Source organism: Notolepis coatsorum (genome assembly GCF_963971535.1).
Source record: "Notolepis coatsorum genome assembly, chromosome: 5".
Taxonomy (NCBI): domain Eukaryota; kingdom Metazoa; phylum Chordata; class Actinopteri; order Aulopiformes; family Paralepididae; genus Notolepis; species Notolepis coatsorum.
This window is the reverse complement of record NC_140169.1, coordinates 39,779,313-39,806,835: the sequence shown is the minus strand read 5'-3', so window position 1 is coordinate 39,806,835 and position 27,523 is coordinate 39,779,313. Positions and strand designations below refer to the sequence as shown.

At 42.5% G+C, this 27,523-nt stretch overlaps 1 protein-coding gene across 1 annotated transcript in view; it reads left to right on the top strand.

Annotated features, from left to right (window-relative positions):
* pard3bb (par-3 family cell polarity regulator beta b) overlaps nt 1-27,523 on the top strand; it is a 617,911-nt gene that overhangs the window by 383,851 nt on the left and 206,537 nt on the right. The window contains exons 11-12 of the mRNA XM_084314067.1: nt 11,187-11,381; nt 26,083-26,241. Coding sequence (XP_084170193.1) covers nt 11,187-11,381; nt 26,083-26,241 — 354 coding nt within the window. The remainder of the gene's footprint in view (nt 1-11,186; nt 11,382-26,082; nt 26,242-27,523) is intronic.

The following is a 27,523-nucleotide window of genomic DNA, read 5'->3' as shown; positions in this document are numbered from 1 at the left end:
ACACACACACACACACCACACACACACCCACACTCACACACACACACACACACATTCACAGAAATACGCACACACACACACACACACACACACACACACACACACACACACACACACACACACACACACACACACACACACACACACACACACACACACACACACACACACGCGCATGCACGCACGTACGCAAGGCACACACACACACACACACACACACACACACACACACACACACACACACACACACACACACACACACACACACATTCACATAAATACACACACACACATTCACAGAAATACGCACACACACACACACACACACACACACACGCACACACACACACACACACACACACACATTCACATAAATACACACACACACATCCACATAAATACACACGCACACACACACACACACACACACACATATTCACATAACACACACACACACACACAATACAGATCTCTCCCAACCACTCCTGCCAAACACCTATCATATCCATGATGCATAAACAATACAGACACTTGAGAGAGGAGTGTGTGTGTGTGTGTGTGTGTGTGTGTGTGTGTGTGTGTGTGTGTGTGTGTGTGTGTGTGTGTGTGTGTGTGTGTGTGTGTGTGTGTGTGTGTGTGTGTGTGTGTGTGCGTGCCTGCATGAGTGCGTGTGCGTGCGTGTGTGTGTGTGTGTGTGTGTGTGTGTGTGTGTGTGTGTGTGTGTGTGCGTGTGTGATGCTATATCATAGCAGTAGGTACAAACATCATGTGGAATGTGTGTTGAGAGCAATAATTGTTACTGAATTGTAGTTTATAATGTTCCACAATAACTGTTTGTTTTTAGTTGCCCATTGCTTGTATAATATATATATAATATTTTATTATTATTATTTTATTAGCATTAGTAACTTCAGACTGTTATCTATCAAAAGAGACCAGGCTCATGCATGGGCTATAAGTATAAAGCTAATCTTTGCAAAAAAAGTATGCAGTCCTCAAGTTCAAGTAAACAATTGCCACTTTTCTGGGTGCCTGTTAACTCATTGGACGTCGACAACGTTTATATACGCATTTTTCCGACAACCGTCGAACGCCAACCGCATATATACATTATTTGATCCTTGTTTCTTTTATTCGATATTTCTATTCATTACAGGCCCACTGACTCTGCGTTAACATTGGGAATCACATTGAGAATGCCTAGGTGCAATATCGGCCGCATCACACTAGACGACGGTATCAAGCACCCTTTCTACCCTTGTATATTTTTTTTATCCACTTTTCCTCCTGTTTTTTTGTGTTTTTCTCCTATCCCAATTTTTTTGTCGTTATGCCAATTCCCCCATCCCCTTACTGGTCGTTGCCCCCCATCCCCCCCCCCCTATTTTTGGAATACTCCCGATCATACTCCCGATCACAGGTAAGGGTGATTTGATGTCAATTTTTGCTTGATCCTGCAATGCTTTCATACTGATCAGGCTGATAACCGTTTTTAGTGTTCAATGTGAATGCCGTTACTGACAATCAAATAATCATGCATTCATGATGGAACATAATACCTATAATGTGGATTTGATTCCGGAACAATAGCGGTTCAGGAAGGAAACGGCAACGTCTACAATGGAATCAACGTGTACTGCCATAACTAAGCATTTCATGAATTACCCTAGACCGCTCTAAAACCATACTTAGGGGCTGTCTACACGGACACTGGGTTTAATGTAACCGTGATTGTATGTACGCAGTTGCACTGTTCGCCCACACACAACCGGGGTTTTGCTACACTGCAACCGTGGTCTTTGAAAACCGGAGTCCAGGGTGAAGTTTTGCGAGCATCCCCTGTTGCAGTGGTTGTGTGTGGGCATAGAAACCGAGGTTATTTCCAGTGTTTACAGCAGAGCTGTCCCAAGTAGCGTTATATGAAAATGATTGTAACAGACTTTTGTTCGAAACGTATCGTCTGTGTTGAAGAGTGTTGTGATCGACTGATGATGTCTGTTGTCGCATTCCTGACCTGACCAGAGTAAACCTGTAGCTGTGGCTAAACTGAAAGCTCACGTGTTGTCAAGTTATTGTTATAAGGAACCCAGTCCAAACTACAACAGTCTGCATCCCCTTAACACATTGGCGACCACGGTTTGCAGTGTAATATGGTTCTGGACGACCAGGGTTTGTCAACAAACCAATGTACTTTCTAACAGCTATATATATATATATACTTTATAGTATTGCTATCTGTCCATTCTCATTGTCACTTGAGTGCATAAACCGTGCCTTCATAATGGCTTAAAGAAAATAAAAATCCATCGGTTGGTTGTCATTTTATAGCGTCGTGAATATAAGCTTTATCGCAGTTTTCGCATCGTCTTTTTTCTGGGAAGCTAGATATGAGGCTAAATGCTAGTTACGTTATATCAAACGCCATTTTTGTTGTATATGAATGAAATAAAACAAACTGCTTAGCATCCGGACTATTACAGAGCATCTATGGATGAAATGGGGGCGGCAGGGGGACGCCGATTAATATTATTGATTAGCAATACAGTGTGCGTTCAAGTAGCCACATTCAACTGATCGATCGCTTGCGTGTTACAACAATGTCCAATCCGGCTGTAATTTGGGTGAATATTATCCTACCGTCAGCCCATGTGATCGCCGGCAGCATTTCGTCATTATTCATCGGAATCTGGTAGATCGATATGTCCATTGGCTGATCATGAAATCCCATTATTCCAGGCTGAAATCTGCGTTCCGTAACGTGATCAAAGATGGAGGATTTTCAGCTGGGATCCATGCTCATATGAAACGCCCCTAGACAATAAAAAAAATAATTTTCCCATTCGGCCTCAATGATACTGCAGTGGAGCGATGGCGCCCCTAAGAGGATCTGGCCGGTATTGCATGTTTCGGAAATCAAATATGCGGGTAGATCCTGCAAGTCGATCGGGGACGTTAATACCGTTATTAATATGGAATAAAACAATAACAACTTGCCACGAGTCAGCTCGTGGCTCTGGTCCTCAACGGGTGGCATCGAAACACGAGTTAACTCGTGGCTGGTCCTTAAAGTGTTAACAATTGTTTGTATTGAGCCATATTGTATTGCACCCATTCTGCAATGTGTTAAATAACGTTTGCATCCATTCATTCTACTAGCATTAACGTTACCACATTATTAGCATGTAAGCTAACAAAATCGCAGATCTTTTTGTGAGACTAAACTCTGCTCTTGGTGGTAAATTGTGTCGATGTTGGTTGTTTCATCAACAAATGAGGCAGAACACACAGTGAATGTATCCTTTTTTGTTTATTGCACGTTGTTCTACCTGCAAACTGTATAATTGTTTGGCTGTGAGCAAATGTTTGTGTTCCAGGCTTCAGGTCAGTTTCCGGTATTAACCCTAAACCCTTCTGGTTGGTTGAAATGGCCTTCATGTTTGAACTACATCACCACCTACTGCTTTGGCATTGTACTACATGTATATGACGTCACTCGGTGTGAGGTTTAAACCAGTCGTGTGGACAGAGTTACATTTTTTTGAATAATAAAAAAAAAACCTGGTGTCAAAAATACCTGTGATCGTGTGGACTGGGCCTTATATTCACCACAGTATAACACGGGAACGTATGGATGGAAAAATTATCTCTCTTTTGCATCTTGACCGGAAGAAACACAATGTCAAATGACTATAGTATTGTATCCATGGCTATAATATAGAATATAGATTTAGCTCTACAAACAAGGTGACTAACTCAGGTGCGTAACTTGCGGGGGGGTCCCCGGAAAATGTCCCCTGCATGATTTCAGAATGCAGTATTTGTCCCCCCCATGTTTTTACCCCCAAACCGCTGCAACTGCGCGGCCTGGCGGCCAGCACTGTGACTCGCTAGTCGCTACTACACAGTGCCGGCACTGCAGATTTACCCTACTCTTGGAATTCATTGCCAGATCCTCAAAGTCATACATAGGGGCGCTGTCTCGATAATGCAGTGTTATTAAAGCAGCGTGTAGCCGACGCATGAACCAGTTGGAAGCGTCAACGCGCAACTGGAAATCCGTTGGTAAAGAAATAGCGGCCTGGAATCATTTTTGGGACGCTCTCAATTCGCAGTAAAGGAATATATATCTGCGGTTTCCCTGGCGGATGGCGAACAAGCCAGCCGATTCTACTATGAGTCATGACATTTGACATAGTCTATGACATCATACTTAACTTAAACTTGAACACGGAGGCAGTTACAAGAACTATCCGAGCCCCCGGGAGGGTGGTCGAATACCTTTTGCGATGTATGCAGGGAACGAATTGCAGAGGGAAGTGGAGAGCAGCGAGCTGCCTGTCGCCCATTCTAACGCAGGAGTCCTGGACCCCCGACAGGTAAGGTAAGCGATTTTAGATGTATCACTTTAAGTGTGCGGCTGTTGTCCGAATACTAGTGAATATTGAAAAATAAAGGCATGACATTTAGAGACGTCCCCGTCGTAGCGTTCTGGTGCGGGGATATGGGTCTCTCTCTCTGTGCGGGGGCGCAACAGCAACAGGTGGGGTAGGCTGGGCAGAGATGTATGCATCAAAACGATTTCATTGTTTGTCTCGCATACATTCGATTTATAATGCGAGCACCTGCATTACAATCAAATGACTGATCTGTTATGTGTTATGGACCCGAGTCTCGAGAGGCACTTTATAATAGAAAAAAGACAGTGCAAACATGTATATGTCGCTTACAGTTTATTATGCCTATGCAGCTCGTTTATTTTGACAGAGTTAAAAAAAATTCACTAGTATCATTATATTAAATTAGCGGACGTGCAGCTGGACAACTTAGCCCTGGCTCCACGATGACCACTTCTTACAAGAGGCGCCACCGCCTGGGAAAATGCGTATTGCACACCTGGTATTAGAAAAAAAAATTGGAAGGGCACCCCCCCCCCCCCTGCGACGTCACTGACCACACCCCCTAATATGTCCCCCCCACCGCTAGGAACAAAGTTCCGCGCCTGGACTAACTCCCATTGTTTACAGCGTGGCAGTAGCTACCACATGGTACGGATAATAGCTGGTAGCCAATGAGTTAAGAGGTTAAGAGGTTAACAATAATTAACACATTTACAAGTCGTATTGAGTTTTTCTAATAAGGAAACATATGGATAACATTTCAAAGCACTCCAAAATTCCAATTTCTCTATTTCGACCTATTTCTGAATCATGAAAAGTTTTCGGCTTTTCTGAAGAATCTTTTCTGCCGACACAATCCGACCTAGACCGTACCGGGTAACATATGTCTAGGCCTCTACATTTCTAGAATCAGGCCCTGTTTAGACGGAAACGCTAGCAGGTGAATCCGCAAAAAGATTTTTTCGGATGTGCCTTTCGTTTATACGGAAACGGCGTTATTACGGGGTGAAACCGCAAAAAAGTGAGACTAACTTCCAGGGTGGAATTCCTAGAAACGATAAACCTTTGCGCTATCATCTAAACTGTCAAACCGCATAAAACGATGACGAAAGGGTTGTCAATGATCTCGTCGCGCGTACTGCTTACATCACAGGCATGCGCCAGTAGCCTAGAAGCGTAAACAAAGCATGTCTGATTCTATCCATAGCGATCACCTGAAGGCTACATTGGCAGTACTTTTAAATACACAAAAATCTGTCCCGCGTTGTGACTGGACCCACTGTCTGTGAGTGACTCTGCTTTGGTCCAATCACATTCCCCACCCACAGTCTGCGAATCAGAGGCAGAGTAGGGCGGGTCTTCACAGCACGTCATGTGACATATGCGCCAATCGTGTGACAGTGGGGCTCAGTTGTCTCGAGTCGTTACAGCGTCGTCTGCACGCAGAATTCCATCCCAAAACGCTAGTCTAAACGCAAAATTAAAAGTGGCGACTTTTGCGGTTTCTGTTCAGACTATCTCCGTCTAAACGTAGCCTCAATGCGATAATGCAATATGTCGCTGATGCGGAAAAAACCCTGTTGATTGAGGAAACAAATACATGTGTTATTGTTTGGAAAACTGGGTATTTTTTGTTACAATTAATCGATTCATTGATTGTTAACGTTATCAATGATCAAGTAAGGAACGCGCTTACAATTTGCAAACCTAGTAATTCCTTAATTTATCTGATCGACATAACGGTATTAACCGTGCCGGCCATAGACAGATTAAAAGCTTTACAATATTTTATTTAATAATGGGTCAAATCTTACTTCAACTAGGGGCTAGATCCACAAATAATTGATTGCATGGAGCAAGTTGCACCCTTACTTACAATTCATTATTAATTGAAAATGGGGGACCCTGATGTAAACAAGACAAAAGTCTTTCTCTGGTCTGCATCCCCCCCAATTGTGTGTATTGAGCCGTACTGTATTGTACCCATTCTGCAATCTGTTAATACAACTTTCATTCAATCAACTGCACAGTGAATGATTGAATGAACATTTTATTAACAGATTGCAGAATGGGTACAATACAGTACGGCTCAATACACATAATTGTTAAGGAAATGCAGACCAGAGAAAAATTTTCGTCTTGTTTACATCAGGGTCCCCCATTTTCAATTCATAAAGAATTGTAAGTAAGTGCAACTTGCTACGTGCAATCCATTCTTTGTGGATCTAGCCCTAGGTCTTTCAACTAATGGGGGAATATGATGCTTAGGTATCTGATAACTTGCTTGGGCCACTGCAATGCACATGGTTGTGAAAGGACACAATACTGTTAAAGGGAGCACTTCTGAAGTCAGTCGTCCTCCTTATGGCAGCTGCTAGAGGCTATAGCTAAACATAATATTAATGGTGAAAGCGATGGACCCTGTTTTGTCCCCCTCCCTACCGCAAAAAATATTCTGAAATTAGCCCATGTGTTTGCACTGCAGCCTCCGGGTGCTTATTTAGTAACTGAATCCACTTCATAAAAGGTGCTGCCAAATCCATATACTCATATACCCATTCAACCATATCAAAAGCCTTTCCGGCATTGAGAGAAATATCACCTACCGTGAACTGGGCCTCAGCTACCGACCACATGATCTTAATAAAACATCTTATATTATCCAAGGTGCTACGGCTGTGAATGAACCTTGACTGATTGGTATAGATTAGAGATATAATTCCCTTGTTTAACCTGTTTGCTAGAACGTTGGATATTATTTAGACTTTCATTTGGATTAAATAAATCAGACGATAATTATTACAATCACCGGAGTATTTGCCCTTTTTAGCGAAAAGACGAATCGATGTCTACCTCAGAGTTGGCGGTAGTACACCCCTCTCTAATGCCTCTGTATAACAGAGATGGGGCCAGCTCTGATGCAAAGCCACCAGGCCCTGCAGCCAAATATCAAACAGGCTTCACATATTACATAATTCATATCAATGAAATGCACCAACAGTCAACAAGATACACTTGCGCCATGGCGGGTGGGCAATATAATTGTAACTCACCCTGAATGGACAACGTTACTGTAGGATTTTCACTCAGTTGAAGTCATTACAGCCTGGGTGTAATCTTGTAAGCTGACACTGCATCCAACTTCAGGTCACAACGTGATTCCTAATCATAATATGAAATGTCCACATAGGGGAACGAGAGACTAAGAGGCATGCATTGCCCAGTCACAGTGCCATGACCACTCAACAACTTGATGCACTGCACACTGCTCTAACAAAACAACATTTCAAACACACGTTCTGAGCAAAGTACCTGGATGTGCCGGTCTCAAACCTTACCGTAAGTGTTGCAATATAGGGGCGTTTTTTGTATAGAGACTAGATAATGATTGAAGCTTATTTTTACAGTAAGTGTTGTAATAAAAGCGGGGCCACAGCCCTTTACCTAAACACACCAATTATCACCACTTTTCTTTTACATTCATGTAAGTTGTATCTGTTTTCTGTATTCAGTCACACACACACACACACACACACACACACACACACACACACACACACACACACACACACACACACACACACACACACACACACACACACACCTTATTTACAACAAGCGGTGCAGGGGGAAGGCTAATATAATCATCAAGGACTACAGCCACCCGAACAACTGCCTCTTTGAACTGGTCAGGCAAGCGATACCAGAGTCTTAAGGCGAGCACAGAAAGACTGCACACAGCACACACACCCACACGCACACACTCACTTAAACAAACAACACACTGCAGCACCCACTCTCCACACTTTAGATCATACACACACTTTACACTTTATATTTATTGGTAAAGGATTTGCACTACAACTCGTACACCTTACTGTAAATTGTACCTAAATTGTACCTCATCCCATTTCTGCTCTGCACTATATAGTATTGTATATTAGTACATTGCATAGTATATTGTATATTGTATGGTAACTCAGTTACTTCTATTCTGCATCGAACATTGTACATATGTCTATACTGAACACTGTGACCTCTATTTTTACTTCTATTTTACATGCTATACTATTTTATTTCATACTTATCTTGTCTAGCACAGTCTCTGGAGCGTAACAGTAAGAAACATTTTGTATAAAAGTATTCTGTACTTCTGTATGACAACTATTAACGTCTGGGTTTTTTAATATACCGTCTGCTTTATCCCCATCTCTATATCACCTTATCTCTCACTCCTCTATCTCTCTCTCTATCTCTCTCTCTCTCTCTCTCCCTCTCTCTATCTCTCTCTATCTCTCTCCCTATCTCTCTATATCTCTATCTCTTCCATTCTATATATATATATCATAGCTGTATTACAGTGACATGTGATATTGGATGACTACATTGACCGTGGCCAAATATCCAAAATTATCTCTATTGGCGATTTAGTTAACCCATCCATCCATCCATATATCCATCCACCAACCCATCCATTATCCATCCATCCCCCCTCCATTCATTCATCCATCCATCCATCCATCCATACACCCATCCATCCTTCCCTCCCTCCATCCCTCCCTCCCTCCCTCCCTCCATCCCTCCCTCCCTCCCTCCCTCCCTCCCTCCCTCCCTCCCTCCATCCCTCCCTCCATCCCTCCCTCCCTCCCCCCCTCCATCCCTCACTCCCTCCCTCCCTCTGTCAATATGTATCTATATATCCATCTCTTTATCTCTCTCTACATTCCTCTCTGTCTTTCTCTGCCCCATCTCACTGTTGTCATATCTCTCTTTCACTTGCTATGTCTTTCTTTCATCCTATCTATATCCCTCCCTCTTGCTCCATATTCTCCAATTATCTTTTCAGATATACAGGTCTTTTTTACTGCTATTGTCAGAGAATAAAATAAGGTTGTGAATAAGAGCATGCAATCCAAGGTTATCTCTGATAACAGCATTTACTGTCAAGACACACACACACACACGCACGTATGCACACACACACACACACACACACACACACACACACACACACACACACACACACACACACGCGCGCGCACACACACACGCACACGCGCGTATGCAATCCAATGTTCTCTCTGATAACAGCCTTTACTGTCAAGACACACACACACACACACGTGCACGCACGCACACACACACACACACACACACACACACACACACACACACACACACACACACACACACACACACACACACACACACACACACACACACACACACATACACACACACACGTATGTATTACTATAAACTGTGTTCTCGGTACACTGTGACCTCACACTGCTGACTCTACTCTGAGATCTACATGAAATAAAACCAAGTTGTCTTGAGAACATGTGTCTTGTCAGATAGAATGGCTTCTTGCAGGATGCTACCATGGCCCTGCCTGTTAAAACTATGAATTCCAATATGGTGGATTTAATTGATCCATGAGTAGATTTGTCTCTGGGTATCAGTCCCATGGTTGTGTGACTAACAGATCAGGAGATACAGTCATTGGAAAACTGAAAGTTCGGTCTGGCGGGGACCAGTGCACGTGAGCGGCGCGGCGCGGGGAGCGGAGCGGGCTTGACGTGAGCGAGGAGTGGGTTTTAAAATGGGTCGGCGCGACGTCCGGAGCGAGAGTTCTCCTCCGCTCCAATCCACTCCAGGCCGCTCACAGTGGTTTAACACTGATGTAATATACATGTAGTACAATGCCAAAGCAACAGATGGCGATGTACAAACATGAAGGCCATTTTCAACCAATGAGAATGGTGAACCTGTGATATCCTGTTCAGGCTTTGTCACTCACATCCTGTTAGAAAAAGTTTTGACACCATTGTTGTTGTCGTTAGCTTACATGCTAACGTTAATGGCAGCGACCATAGCATTGTGGCTAGGCTAGCTATCATTGCTTAATAGAGCTAGTGAATGGATAAACAACGTTATTTAACATTGCAGAATGGGTACAATTACAATGCGGCTCAATACAAACAATTGTTAAGGGGCCCAGGAGGTGTAGACTGTTGTAGTTTGAGCTAATTTACACCATGCTCCAAAAAAAATTAAATATCTGCCGAGCGATGTGGCGCGGGGAGCGGGGAGCGCTCGATTCAAGGTGATCGGTGAGCGAGCGGAGAGCGACTTGGGGGCGGGGTCAACATGAGCGATTAGCGGAGCGGACCAAGCTTTAAAGAGCGAATAGCGGATTTCTCGCCCCCGCCGATCCGTTCACGTGGCCTGGCGGGGACGCTAGATGAAAGGTCATGGGGTCACCAAAATACACCGGATTATTCCTCTAGGGGTCATTAATGTGCACATGCATTTTGAAAGAAATCTGAATGACATCTATTCGAGATACACTCATTTGTAAATTGAAGGTTTGGCCTGATGGTAGCCCCCGAGGAAAGGCCATGGGGTCTCCAACATTAATTAGGTTCGTCCTCTAGGGATCATGAATGTGCACAGGAAATTGTGAAATATTTTGAATGAAATCTGCTGAAGTTATGGTGTTGGCGTCGGGGTGATTACAGAATATCCCTGTGGTTCTGGGATATAATCATGGAACAGTGTTGGGAAGACTTCACATATATACAGTACTGATACCAAGAGGTACATGTGATATGTTAGAAATCAAAGTAAAGCCACTTGATTTGAACTTCTCTCTCTCTCTTTCTCTCTCTTTCTCTCTCTATCTCTCTATCTCTCTCTCTCTCTGTCTCTCTATCTCTCTCTATCTATCTCTCTATTTATCTATCTCTCTCTCCCTCCCTCTCTATCCCCCCATCTCTCCGTCAGAAGGACGAGTCGTTGTCCTGCGTGCCGTCCGTCCTTCCGGAGGATGGGAAGGAGCAGCTGATGTTTGAGGTGCCGCTGAACGACTCTGGATCGGCGGGGCTAGGCGTCAGCCTCAAAGGCAACAAGTCCAGAGAGACGGGAGAGGACCTGGGCATCTTCATCAAGAGTATTATACACGGAGGAGCCGCTCACAAGGTACTATAGACAAACACATACATACATGTGAATAAATACACAAGAGGACCCCTGGCCTGTATTGGTCAAGCATCTTTAACCATGTGCCGTCGCACGTCACAACACATTTCACAGCCGTCTGTCGGGAGGGCCATTCTCTGTCCTCATTCCACAATGGTGGAACAAACTTCCTACCACGGTTAGCAGCCGAAACACGACCGATCTTTTGCCGTAGACTAAAAACACACTTCTTCAATCAATATCTGAAATGAAGGGAAACAATACTGTCTTCTATTGTCATGCACTTCTCCACTAAATAATTGTCCTTGTCTATATTACTACCTACTATACTAATATGTCTCTACTACTATGCACTCAACACTGCAGCGCCCCCCTAGTTTCAACACTGTTTGATGAACATGACCACTTAGCTGAAAGAGTTGTACCGTTCCGGCTGACTTGTTGTACATAACTTGTATGTCACTTTGGACAAAGGTGTCAGCTAAATGACAACGTGTGAATGTAAACACACTGCAATTGGACAAATCAAATATACATGCTCCGACTGAACCCATCATGATCTAATTAATAGATAAACATGATTTAACATAGCTAGCCCATGTCACCTTACTTACTGTACCTCACGTGATTATGATGCCACAGCAAATTATGTTGAATACATTTTAAATTTGAATAAAAAAAAAAATAACTTACACGTTTTCACAATAGTAGTACCACATTAAACCGTATCTACAGTTACTTATTCATGGTTCCACTAATGGTGCTTCAAACATCAGATAAGTGGTTCTTCAAACAACACTATACAGACCATACATCTTGACAGCAACACAAAGCCAACACATATTGATTGATTGATTGAAAATTGTATTAACAGATTGCAGAATGGGTACAATACAGTACGGCTCAATATACACAATTGTTAATAACATAAAGACCTTCTACAGAACTGTGATCATGAGCGTACAGACGTGAGGTCGTGCCCAGCAACATACGTCTAGGTGCCCAGATGACCATGACACATCCGTCTCAGTTGGCTCCTCCACATGACCTCTGGCCCCACCATGACCTGGATTGACCTCATGGTTGACCTTTGACATCTACAGACGGAGCCCCATTCCCATGACTGTCTGGCCCCACTTTAGCCTACAGAAGCGGATGGACAGACATTATTATAGATGCACGTGTGAAAACAGATCAAACAAGTTAAAACATGTAATCACAACGCAATGCAAACAAGATCAAATATAATAAAACATGTAATCATAACACAATACAACAATACAATATAAGATAAACAAATCACAACACAATAAAATAAGATCAAATAAGATAAACCATTTAATCATAACACAATAAAACAAGATAGTATAAGATACAACATGTAATCATAACACAATATAAGCAAGATAATATAATATAAACACATGTAATCACAACACGATACAACATGATCAAATAAGATACATATATATATATATATATAATCACAACACATTAAAACAAGATATAATATAAATACAGGAAATCAGACTAAAACAAATGTACACAATTATGTATAATAGTTATTAATAAAAGCTTCAAATTGTCCAAAGGTTGGAATAACTTCAAACTTGAAAGTGCATTGAATGAGGAGCACAACAAGAGAAGATTAGAACAAGCTCACAGGACTTTAAGCATGATCAAATCACTTGAGTGAGTTTGATAGAATCCATAATTCCAATCCACCATGGTTGCTTGCATTAAGATGTAGTGGAAGCATAGAAGATGTCACTGAATGGGTTGAGTGTGTTACTGACACTAACATGGTTAGTGTCATGTACGAAAGTCTAACGACCATACAGGATAGTTAACTGGGCAGGTGGTACATGAGCAGAAACAACCCCCTCAGTAGAAAAAATGCTTGTCAAAACAGTCCCGGGTAGGCAGATAGTAAACAAAGACGTTTTCAAATGGTAAATAATATTTATTGTGGTGGGGCTTGAAACCCACGGCTTTCCCCAAAGGGAGAATGATGTTTATTTTAGAGGGGATTTAACCCAGCACACACACAAAGGGAAAAAGGTAAGGGGAGACAAACAAGGGAAGTATAAATAAATAAACAAAATTAGCGTCCACCGACGCTAAAACGTACCAACGGTACAGGTCCACGCAAAGTGGCAATGGCATACAGCCTACCAATATATATATATATATACAGCTCTACTTGAATGAAGCAACAGCAAAGAGGGCAGTGAAGTATCAGTCCACACTCAGTGGGAACAGGCACAAAGGCCAACAAGATAACACTCACCCAGCTAGAGAAGTGGCACATAGGTCAATAATATATATATATATATATATAAACACAACCGTGGTTAACAATGGCAACCTCACTCTTCTCTAGTCGCTAGCAATTGACAGAATGAGGCGCCGAGACGTGTGTGTGTGTGTTGTCAGGTATTTGGCTACCCATCCCTCTTGATGTGATTGCCATCAGCTGTTATTCATTAGGCAATCAGCACTCTTCAGTAGGGATGGGCAGCACCTGACAGGGAGAGAAGAGACAGCATTAACTCTCATGTTCACACACACACACATCATATACAAAACATAACACATTAAATATACTAACCTGATGTTCAGAAGGTGTCATAAATACAGTAATAATGGTAATGACCAACCCACGTACCCAGGTACGTCACACCTCCCCCCATAAGAGCGAACCTGTAGGGTTAGCAAAACATTATTACTTATTACCCAACATCCGATTAGTACCACACACCAGGGAAAACAGAAACAACAAAAAAAAATTCTCCTCCCACAATCACCCACCAATGGGCACACCAGCACCACACAGGCCTAGACAACATAACAATTGACTCACGCACACGTACAACACTACGCCCAACAACGCATGTATGCAAAATAGACGTGCATGTGAAAACTGTGACGTCAGTGCATGTAGCACAAACCTGCATGTAGCACACACCGGCTACCGTATGCAAACCGGTCTCAAAACGTGGTGAGATCTAACTCACAAATAATCATGTCAAACGCACATGGTCAGCTACACACCCAGCCTCCACAGCTTTAGAGCGAGCAATTGCTCGGGCGACACTGCTTCACAAATGTAAAAATGAGGTGGATACGATCCAGGTGATATGTCTTTCATCATCATCTCTCCAATAGATGGTTCGGGAATTACCAGCTGCCCCTGAACGCTACATACAGCAACCTCTTCCATCTCGCCAACAGATGGCCCCCTGTCCTCGGCGAGAGCCTCGCCACCGACATATTCACTCAACGTCAAAACTTGAGTTCGCTCCCCGCCCTGTGCCTTGGTGACAACACAAGCAGAAAACACATTGGGGTGATTATCAATCAATTCATCACAACACAAGTCAGTCAATGGAGCCTTTTCAACCTCCACTACAGGAATCACACTCTCCCCAGCGAACTTGTTCCCCATGACAAAATCAACCCTCACACCTTCTGGGCTGACTTTCTTTTGTCCTGTCGCTTCCTCAGCGTACGACATCCTTTTACCACATGGCCTGTCTCTTTACAATAATTGCACACCACCGGTCTCCTAGACGGCGGCGAGCGTGGTCGGATTGCTGACTCAATCAACGCATCGCACAGAACTTTCCCCCCAGCTATATCATTCCCCATGATAAAATCAATTCCGGCTACCGGAAAAGAGGAACGAACCGCCACGGGAAAACAACCTGTGACTAGTTTTGACCTCACATGTATCATATGTAACGGAGCGGGCGTGTAGCCCATCTCTATCCCGCACACAATAACACTTGTATTACAAGACGACTCCACACTTAACGGCAATACATCCGCCAGCATAAAGGACTGTGAACCACCTGTATCACGAAGGATCCTCACCTTGCGCTGGTCACAGACCTTACCCGACAGTGACACAAAACCAGAAGATATAAAAGGATCAAAACAACTGTCCGGTTTCCCCCGCCCAGGGCGTGAGACAGTGCTAATCAACCACACCACCCTTGGTTCCTGAGCTGGCCTGTCAGTATTTTGCCGATCGCGCACAAATGCATAACAGTCCGCCGCCAAATGACCTGGCTTGCTACAATAATTACAATGTCTCTTTTCAGACGGAGGCGAGCGTGGTCGAAATGATCGCTCATCGCCTCCTACATACACATAATTTCGCACAGAAACATGTGATGCAGAAAAATTTTTGTGGATCATTGCCAACTCGTCACACAAAACTGCAGCTTCCTGGAGGGTAGAAACCTTTCGCTCCTCTAACTGTATTATCATGTGTTCGGGCACAAACTTTTTAAATTGTTCAATGAGGATTAACTCGCTCAAAGCCTCGACCCCATCCACCTTACACGCTTCACACCAACGAGTGAACATCATCCGTTGTTCATGGGAAAATGTCACATGTGTTTGCGAGGGAGCTTTACTTAGTCCCCTAAACCGCTGCCTATACACCTCCGGCACCAGTTCATATACGCGCAAGACAGCACCCTTCACTTTCTCATATACCATGCTGTCCTCCTTCGATAATAACTGGCATGCGTCCTGAGCCCTACCCGTGAGCTTATATTGCACTAATAGTGCCCACTGATCCTCCGGCCAATGCGCAGCCCCCGCTACCCGCTCAAAATTAACAAAAAATGCTTCCACCTCAGACTCTCGAAAAACAGGAACCATAGCAATATGCTGCCCAACATTAAAACTGCCCTGGCAACCTTCAGATGAGGGCGAAGAAGAGCCAACACTCTCCAGTTCCATCCTCTTTAGTGTAATCTGGAGCTCTCTATCTCTCTCCTTCTCCCTTCCTCGCTATTCCCTGTCTCTCTCCCTCTCCCTCTCTTTGTCCTCTCTGTCTCGTACAGCTGCTCTGTCCTCTCTGTCTCGTACAGCCGCTTTGTCCTCTCTGTCTCGTACAGCTGCTTTGTCCTCTCTGTCTCGTACAGCCGCTTTATCCTCTCTGTCTCGTACAGCTGCTTTGTCCTCTCTGTCCTCTCTGCGCAAAAGCGCTCTATCCTCCATCTGGAGACGGGCAAAACGCAGACTAGAGCGCGTATGGCCAGAAGACGTGGATTCTTTATCCGAATCGCCCGCGCCCTCACTTTCAGCTCTGGGCGTACTACCATTCTTCCTAATAGCACCACCCTCCGGGTTAAGATCACGCAAGGAAGAGTCAACCCATTCGCCAGTGTGTTCAACCTCCTGATCACTATGACTCACTACTCACCGAGCCGTGCTAAACACCTGTTGCTCCACCAACCCCGCTATTACAGCTGCCTTCATATCCGCCTTGGATTGGGAACTTTGCACAGTAATATTATAATGCTTAGCAATAAGGCATAATTCCGCCTTAGTGCAACCTTTCACCTGATCCTCTGTCGGATCCGCCACGAAGACTTCAAAAACAAACGCAGACGCAGCCATATTATGTCTTTATGCGTGCGTAAAAAAATATATATATATATCACGTCCTCACTTAATTAACCATGACCGTGCACAATAATAATAGACACATTCTGCTTTTATACCTCTTAACCAAAACAATCCAACTGACCACATCTACTAAATGAAAACAATAACAAATGGTCCTAACCACTCAACTAGGAGTCACCTGTGTCACTCTAGCCTATCCCAGATAAACTACTCCACTACCTGGATGAAAGGATACACATATCTTCAGTCGCTTACCGATTTCATTGCGCGCTCCACCGGAATCACGACTCGTGCCCCCCACCATCTAGCCAAGCAGGTGACCCCCCCCCCCCCCCCTGTTACCTATGTGGCAGAAAAATAGAATGGTTAAGAGCATCACAACAATAATGGTTTACATCAATCAACTGTGCACGGACAATGGAACCCACTAACTTACCAATTTAGAAAACGCTATCTTATTACACCTGACATGCTTCAATCGACAAGTCACCCCGTTATTTTACCAACAAGGAACCATACAATTGCGCAAACTTAACGAGCCCCCATGTCATGTACGAAGGTCTAACGACCATACAGGATAGTTAACTGGGCAGGTGGTACATGAGAAAAATGTAGAAAAATGCTTGTCAAAACAGTCCCGGGTAGGCAGATAGTAAACAAAGACGTTTTCAAATGGTAAATAATATTTATTGTGGTGGGGCTTGAAACCCACGGCTTTCCCCAAAGGGAGAATGATGTTTATTTTAGAGGGGATTTAACCCAGCACACACACAAAGGGAAAAGGGTAAGGGGAGACAAACAAGGGAAGTATAAATAAATAAACAAAATTAGCGTCCACCGACGCTAAAACGTACCAACGGTACAGGTCCACGCAAAGTGGCAATGGCATACAGCCTACCAATATATATATATATATATATACAGCTCTACTTGAATGAAGCAACAGCAAAGAGGGCAGTGAAGTATCAGTCCACACTCAGTGGGAACAGGCACAAAGGCCAACAAGATAACACTCACCCAGCTAGAGAAGTGGCACATAGGTCAATAATATATATATATATATAAACACAACCGTGGTTAACAATGGCAACCTCACTCTTCTCTAGTCGCTAGCAATTGACAGAATGAGGCGCCGAGACGTGTGTGTGCTGTCAGGTATTTGGCTACCCATCCCTCTTTATGTGATTGCCATCAGCTGTTATTCATTAGGCAATCAGCACTCTTCAGTAGGGATGGGCAGCACCTGACAGGGAGAGAAGAGACAGCATTAACTCTCATGTTCACACACACACACATCATATACAAAACATAACACATTAAATATACTAACCTGATGTTCAGAAGGTGTCATAAATACAGTAATAATGGTAATGACCAACCCAGGTACGTCACAGTTAGGGTTAGGTTATATTCCCTGTGTAGGTCATTGTGTTGAGTGTGTTACTGACACTAACATGGTTAGGGTTAGGTTCTATTCCCTGTGTAGGTCATTGGGTTGAGTGTGGTACTGACACTAACATGGTTAGGGTTAGGTTCTATTCCCTGTGTAGGTCATTGGGTTGAGTGTGTTACTGACACTAACATGGTTAGTGTTAGGTTATATTCCCTGTGTATGTAATTGGGTTGAGTATGGTACTGACACTAACAGGGTTAGGGTTAGGTTCTATTCCCTGTGTAGGTCATTGGGTTGAGTATGGTACTGACACTAACAGGGTTAGGGTTAGGTTCTATTCCCTGTGTAGGTCATTTGGTTGAGTGTGTTACTGACACTAACATGGTTATGGTTAGGTTCTATTCCCTGTGTAGGTCATTGGGTTGAGTATGGTACTGACACTAACAGGGTTAGGGTTATGTTATCTTCCCTGTGTAGGTCATTGGGTTGAGTGTGTTACTGATACTAACATGGTTATGGTTATGTTCTCTTCCCTGTGTAGGTCATTGGGTTGAGTATGGTACTGACACTAACATGGTTAGGGGTTCCATGCTGGACGGTGTGATTGATACTGTTTGATATCCCTCATTCACATCCATATAGGGAATAATAAAGAATGAGGGAGAGAGAGATGAGGGTACAGATGAGACACACACACGCACACACACACACACACACACACACACACACACACACACACACACACACACACACACACACACACACACACACACACACACACACACACACACACACACACACACACACACACACACACACACACACACACACACACACACACCCACACACACACACTAGACCCATCAACCCTCAGAGCCAGTTTTATTCTCGTCACAGAGACACCTCAGGGGCTTAGCAGAGTGCATTATGGGTCACCTGCAGAGGTCGGAGTCAAACACTTCTCTCCATGCATGTCAGTCTCAGGAGAACTCCCACAGACACTGTGTCTGTGTGTGTGTGTGTGTGTGTGTCCGCGTGTGTGTAGTTATGTATGTATGTGTATGGGTGTGTGTGTGTGCATGTGTGTGTAGTTATGTATGTGTGTGCGTGTGTGTGTGTGTAGTTATGTATGTGTGTGTACGTGTGTGTGTGTAGTTATGTATGTGTGTGCGTGTGTGTGTGAGTGTAGTTATGTATGTGTGTGCGTGTGTGTAGCTATGCATTTGTGTGTGTGTGTGTGTGTGTGTGTGTGTGTGTGTGTGTGTAGTTATGTATTTGTGTGTGTGTGTGCGTGTGTGTGTGTGTGTGTGTGTGTGTAGTTATGTATGTATGTGTATGGGTGTGTACGTGTGTGTGTAATTATGTATGTGTGTGTGTGTGTGTGTAGTTATGTATGTGTGTGCGTGTGTGTGTGTGCGCGTGTGTAGCTATGCATTTGTGTGTGTGTGTGTGTGTGTGTGTGTGTGTGTGTGTGTGTGTGTGTGTGTGTGTGTGTGTGTGTGTGTGTGTGTGTGTGTAGTTATGTAGTTGTGTGTGTGTGTGTGTGTGTGTGTGTGTGTGTGTGTGTGTGTGTGTGTGTGTGTGTGTGTGTGTGTGTGTGTGTGTGTGTGTGTGTGTGTGTGTGTGTGTGTGTGTGTGTGTGTGTGTGTGTGTGTGTGTGTGTGTGTGTGTGTGTGTGTGTGTTTAAATAGAAGGCCAGTGTAACCTGCCCTGGCTATAGACGCCTCACTGACCACCCACAGGAAACAGGAAATGAGAGGATTTGGGCTGTGACGACGCTTGCGTGTGTCCATGTGTAAAAGAGAGCGTATGTTTGTGAGACAGTGTGTGTGTGTGTGTGTGCGTGTTTGTGTGTGTGTGTGTGTGTGTGTGTGTGTGTGTGTGTGTGTGTGTGTGTGTGTGTGTGTGTGTGTGTGTGTGTGTGTGTGTGTGTGTGTGTGTGTGTGTGTGTGTGTGTGTGTGTGTGTGTGTGTGTGTGTGTGTGTGTGTGTGTGCATGTGCGTGTGTCACAGTGCTGGATTCCAAATACTTGACGGTGCACCCATCACCTTTTGGTTAAAGTTCAAAACGGAAAGAATAATCTGATTCCACGCGGTTGTAGTCGAGAGGTGATGCAACATTTGGATGTAAAAACCTTGTTGTCTGCTGCAGAGAGAGAAGTGGGATACACAATGTGTCAGACCTTATAAGGAAAGTTTGATTGATTGTAGCCACGCCCCCTTTTAGTTTGATTGATGGCACTTTTGAGCCATCCCATTCGCTATCCATACACCCCACTTCTATGACAGCTAAGGGGGTGTCACTTTCAGAGAAGCTGCAGTTTGACATTTCAGAAACACTCTACTGAGAGGTAGACACACACAGCATGGGGAGAATTCTTTCTGCTCAAACCATACAACTTGCAAGAAAACACACATTGTATTATTCTTAATTCTCACACACACACACACACACACACTTTAAATGTTTAATATGTAAACCTTGGAATACACACATTCTTAAGAAACAGACATTTGAAATGTTTATGTCCACACAAATACATATTGTGAAGAAACACTAATACATATTCTTAAGATACACAAATACATATTGTGAAATGTTTATTCTGAAAACCTTGGAATACATACAATCTGAAAAAAAATTAAATATTTTATTTCTGACAAACGTTTCTTTTGAAAAAAATTCTGAAAACCCCTCCCCTTCCGTAACCAGATGTCCCGCCCCTCCTAAAACCGGATGTCCCTCCCCTCGAAACCGGATGCCCCGCCTCCTTGAATACTCGGCCAATCAGAAAAGGGGGCGTGGCTTATGGGTCATAAATCATCTCAAACGGGGGCGTGGCTACAATCAATCAAACTTTCCTTATAAGGTCTGACACATTGTGTATCCCACTTCTCTCTCTGTCTGCTACTATTTAAAAGGGAGTCTCTATTTGAATGAATAATGTTGACGCCATTTTGACAGGCATTTTTTTCCCGACCAATCATCAACATACAACCGACATTGTGTTTGCACTCAGGGGTTGCCCACGATTTTAGTGGTTGTTTGATCTACCAATTGAAAGTACGGTTTGGGACTGCATTCTGAACAGCTCCGGTTGTGATTACATTATAGCAGAACGTTTGACGAAGAAGGGAGGCTCTTTTTTTGCAACATTTGATACTGAATAGGAACATTTAATCCTGAATAGGAACATATAATACTGAATAGGAACATTTACATTTACATGTTGTCATTTAGCTGACACTTGTATCCAAAGCGACTTACAAGTCAGCAGGAAGGGTACACCAGATCAGCTGAGTAAGGTGTTCATCAACGTGTTCAACCTGAGTGCTGCAGTGTCGAGTGTATGTTAGTATTAGGAATAGTGTGTATGTTAGTATTAGGAAGAGTGTGTATGTTAGTATTAGGAAGAGTGTGTATGTTAGTATTAGGAAGAGTGTGTATGTTAGTATTAGGACGAGTGTGTATGTTAGTATTAGGAAGAGTGTGTATGTTAGTATTAGGAAGAGTGTGTATGTTAGTATTAGGAAGAGTGTACGACAGCAGACAGTACGAATTATCTTTTTCTGCTGCCGACAGCGGAAGTCCAACCATATCACATTTTTCTCATGTTTTTCATGTATAGATCTCACGGGTCGAACAAACCTATACGTCATTGCCATAAAATACAGCGTATAGTGTTTCTTTACCTTTCTGTGATAGAAAAAAATCTGTGTTAACATTATCAGAGACCACAGTCTCATACACACACACACACACACACACACACACACACACACACACACACACACACACACACACCACACACACACACACACACACACACACACACCACACACACACACACACACACACACACACACCACACTATACATGCACCCTGCACCTTAACCCTTTTCACTGCCACACTACAGAAGTTTAACCCTTTAATACACATATAGTAAATGGTTAACATTTGTAGTGTGGCAGTGAAAGGGTTAACCTGATGTCGTGTGGCAGTGAAATGGTTAACCATATGTGTATTTTCACAGTGGAAGGGTTAACCGTTTGGTAGTGCAGCTGTGAACGGGTAATAAGATGCACATAGCCACATACACTTATATTCTCTATTATTTTCTATTTTATTATTCACTATGAGGCCCTCAGTTGCAAAATTCACAGGGTTAAGCTTGTATAACGGCTATTTTACCAGCCATGACACACTTATTTTATTTACATTTTATTTACATGTATATTCATGTGATGAGAGTGGCTGGGTGGGTTATAGGGGGCTATATTGTTAACGGCCAGTAGAAACAGGCAGATATGTTAATTCAAGCCTTTTCTTCGAGAGGCGTTTTCACAGCAAACATATATATATATATATATATATATATATATATATATATATATATATATATATATATATATATATATATATATATATATATATATATATATATATATATATATATATATATATATACATATTATATATTTATTATTTATTACAAGATTCAAATTAGCACATATTCTTCAAACATTCTCAGAATTCAACGTATGACACATAATTTGAAAGCTTACATTCTGTACTTTCACAATCTGTACACATCGGGAAAATGTGGCATCAATCGCTGGTCACAGTCACAAATTACAGTGAATTAATACATAAATAAATGCCAACAGACACAAATTATATATGCTCTCCTTATAAGGGCGTTGTGGCCTTCATTCATTCCGAAGGGGAGGACATCTCAAACCCCCCCCCCCCCCCCCCCCCCCCCCATTAGCTGTCATCTGTCACAGACTTCGCTGCATTATGGATTATTTTAGAATAGAGATAATCACGTTTTCTTAAACCATTCAACATACAATATGCATATGTGATTATAAAACAGACGCGAGCTGCAGCGTGCAGTGTTCTCAGCTTGAATACACAGCGCAAATGCGCTGGCAGATCGAGACCGTTTTCAAATTCAGATGATAAATTAAATGCTTGTAGCTTCATCATGACTACATTTTCAAAAGCCTAGATAAAGGTTGTCTTAACTGTTAAATATATTAATGTTTTATAAAGAAAAAGAGGCTTGTAGTTTGAGCTCAAATGTACAACTCTGACGGACTGGTGTGCGTGTGTTCTTAACGCCTCATGTGTACAGTCTAATAACGTTGATTCTACAGACATATTCTGAATAAAATAATTATAATAATAATGTAATAAATACAACAAAATATGGCATTCAACTGATGTATTGGTTGAGGGACAATAGCGGAGCGACGCCGACAGACGGTAATTTGGGATACATACATTTCAGAATTCCAAAGCAATTCGCCGTCATTGTTACTCATCACTTAAAATGATCTGTACCATCCCATTTCAATACAAAAATGCATTCCAAAGCAACTCATAATAACACAAACAAATCGATCTGTTTATTAACACTTTGATCGCCATGGTTAAATTCATAATTTACCATCCCTAGCCAGCTCTATTTGTCTATGGAGAAGTTCCCCTTCTTTGCAGGGCTATAACTTTTTAAATTCTATTGCTAAATTGACATAATTTTGGCCCATTAAATGTCCTATATCCATTGTTCAGGGTGTAGCAACGTTATACTTTTTCATTCACATATTCATACTAAAATATGGTCTAAAGTATAAGTATGTTTTATCGTTTTCTGCAGCTTTCTCCAGAACTTGATTTATAGCCCCAAATGCATTATATTGATGATCAAATACAGTTTGGTAGCGATCAGTGCCAGATGAAAAATTTCAACTGGAGGTACTTCTAGAAGTTACTACATATCATCTGATATTGACCGGATGGGCGGGGGGTCGTTTATAATTCCGTGGGCAACGTTATATCATTCGTCTAGTGTGGGTCATATGGTCATCAGAGCAGTTTATATGGAACACGTTAGAAAATAACGCTGGATCTTACCGTATCTTCCTCACGCCGTTGGACGATCAGCTTGGAGTAGACAGTTTTCGATTATGGGATGTTGATATAGATGAACCATTTCCAGGTTGTATAATACTATATACGTCCAAATAACGTGTTTATTGAGTTAGGGCGAGCGATTGATTATCCAGTGTGTTGAGATGGAGTCCGGCTAACGATCGCGAGTGCCCGGACGAAATATGGATGAGCACTTCCTGTTTGGCGCGTCACTTCCTGTTGGCCGATCTGCCGATCGGCCACCAGATGGCGCTCTTGAACCGTTAGACAGTTGAGTGAAGCTCACCAGCAACTAGCAATGGGCCTGGTCTACAAGATACACTACACAACCAAGGTACCCATGTACATGTCAAAATACTTCCCAAAGGTCAGTGAATACCACGATCACAACACCAGAGGGAGCTCCACAAATCATGTTAAACCCAGATTCGGCTCAAATAAGGGACTAAACACGTTTCGCAATTATGCAACATCAATGTGGAACGCCCTACCCAAAGCTGTAAAGGAATGTGGATCACTACCCACTTTTAAAACCTCTCTCAAGGGACACCTACGGGAGACTGCAATTCAACACTGGCCCCTGTAAATATCCTAACCCAACCCCCTCCAATGTACAGTCATTTACCTAGTATGGTTTTGTCAATAGTCCAATGTACAATTTTGTTTGTTTGTACAGTGTCTCCCCCCCCCCTCAATGTACAGTTTTACTTGTTTATACAGTGTGCCCCCCCCCCCCCCCCCCCAAACCACCTCCAATGTAAATTACCCAGTATGGTTGTCAATATCCCAATGTACCCAACCCCCCCCCCCCCCCCCACACAACCTCCTCCAATGTACAGTTTCTACGTCAATGGTATATACTCCCTTTTCTTGACTCCTTCTGTATCACAAACAGTACTGTATTTGCAAATCTGATATGTCATAAATGTATAGATGTAGCAGTACTGACTATCTGTATGTCATGTATGTCATATATGTCCTGATGAATTGAAAATGGGGGACCCTGATGTAAACAAGACGAAAGTCTTTCTCTGGTCTGCATCCCCTTAACAATTGTGTGTATTGAGCTGTACTGTATTGTACCATTCTGCAATCTGTTAATAAAGTTTTCAATCAATCAATCAAAACCAGTACATCTCATGTCTCCACACTTTAGATCACACAAACACACTTTACACTTTATATTTATTGATAAAGGATTTGCACTACAACTCGTACACCTACTGTAAATTGTACCTAAATTGCACCTCATCCCATTTCTGCCTGCACTATATAGTATTGTATATTAGTACACTGCACAGTATTGTATATTATATGGTAACTCAGTTATGTCTATTCTGCATCGAACATTGTACATATGTCTAAACTGAACACTGTGACCTAATTTTTTTTACTTCTAATTGTACTATGTTATTTTATTTCATACTTATCTTGTCTTGCACAGTCTCTGGAGCGTAACAGTAAGAAGCATTTTGTATAAAAGTATTCTGTACTTCTGTATGACAACTATTAAAGAAACTTGAACTTGAACTTGACATATTATTTCGATCACAGATTTTTGAAATATTGATATCAAAGACGAGTTACGGCGTCTTCGGCAGAATGAGCATGGCGAGCAAAGACGAGTTACGGCGTTCCCGGCGATTAAAGTGTTAATGTTTCACGAGTTGCACACAAAGAGGGCTTTCAGAAAATGTCGAGACTTTGCGCCTCCTGGTGGCACATAACAGAACAGCACCTCAATATCAACCCGTCGGCACCGCGGTTGAATGGTAACCATTCCTAAAGGCTGTAACTGTGTGTGTGTGTGTGTGTGTGTGTGTGTGTGTGTGTGTGTGTGTGTGTGTGTGTGTGTGTGTGTGTGTGTGTGTGTGTGTGTGTGTGTGTGTGTGTGTGTGTGTGTGTGTGTGTGTGTGTGTGTGTGTGTGTGTGTGTTTCAGGACGGGCGCATGCGGGTCAATGACCAGTTGGTGGCGGTGAACGGAGAGTCCCTATTGGGCTGTTCAAACCACATCGCCATGGAAACGCTGCGTCACTCCATGTCCCACGAAGGCAACCTCAGAGGAACCATTCAGCTGGTGGTTCTGAGAGCCATGCGGGTAAACACACTATAACACACACTAGATACACACTATGATACACACTATAATGCACACTGTAACACACACTATACACACTGTAATACACACTATAACACACACTAGATACACACTATGATACACACTATAATGCACACTGTAACACACACTATACACACTGTAATACACACTATAACACACACTAGATACACACTATGATACACACTAGAATGCACACTATGGTACACACTATAACACACATTATACACACTGTAATACACTATAATACACACTAGATACACACTATGATACACACTATAATGCACACTGTGGTACACCCTATAACACACACTATACACACTGTAATATACACTATAATACACACTAGATACACACTATGGTACACACTATAATGCACACTGTGGTACACACTGTTGTACTCACTATAACACCCACTATACACACTATAATACACACTAGATACACACTATGATACACACTATAATGCACACTGTGGTACACACTGTGGTACCCACTATAACACCCACTATACACACTGTAATACACACTCTAATACACACTAGATACACACTATGATACACACTATAATACACACTATAATACACACTGTGGTACTCACTATAACACACAGTATACACACTGTAATATACACTATACTACACACTAGATACACACTATGATACACACTATAATGCACACTATAATACACACTGTGGTACACACTATAACACACACTATACACACTGTAATATACACTAGATACACACTATGATACACACTATAATGCACACTGTGGTACACACTGTGGTACACACTATAACACACACTATACACACTATAATACACACTAGATACACACTATGATACACACTATAATGCACACTATAATACACACTGTGGTACACACTATACCACACACAATACACACTGTAATATACACTATAATACACACTAGAGTACACACTATGATACACACTATAATGCACACTGTGGTACACACTATAACACACACTATACATACTGTAATATACACTATAATACATACCATGTTACATACTATAACTCACACACACTATAATACACATATATACACACACACATACACACACACACACACACACACACACACACACACACACACACACACACACACACACACACACACACACACACACACACACACACACATACAAACAAACAAACAAACACATACATACATACATACAACCATACAACAAACACACACCACACACACATACACACACACATACACACCAATGCG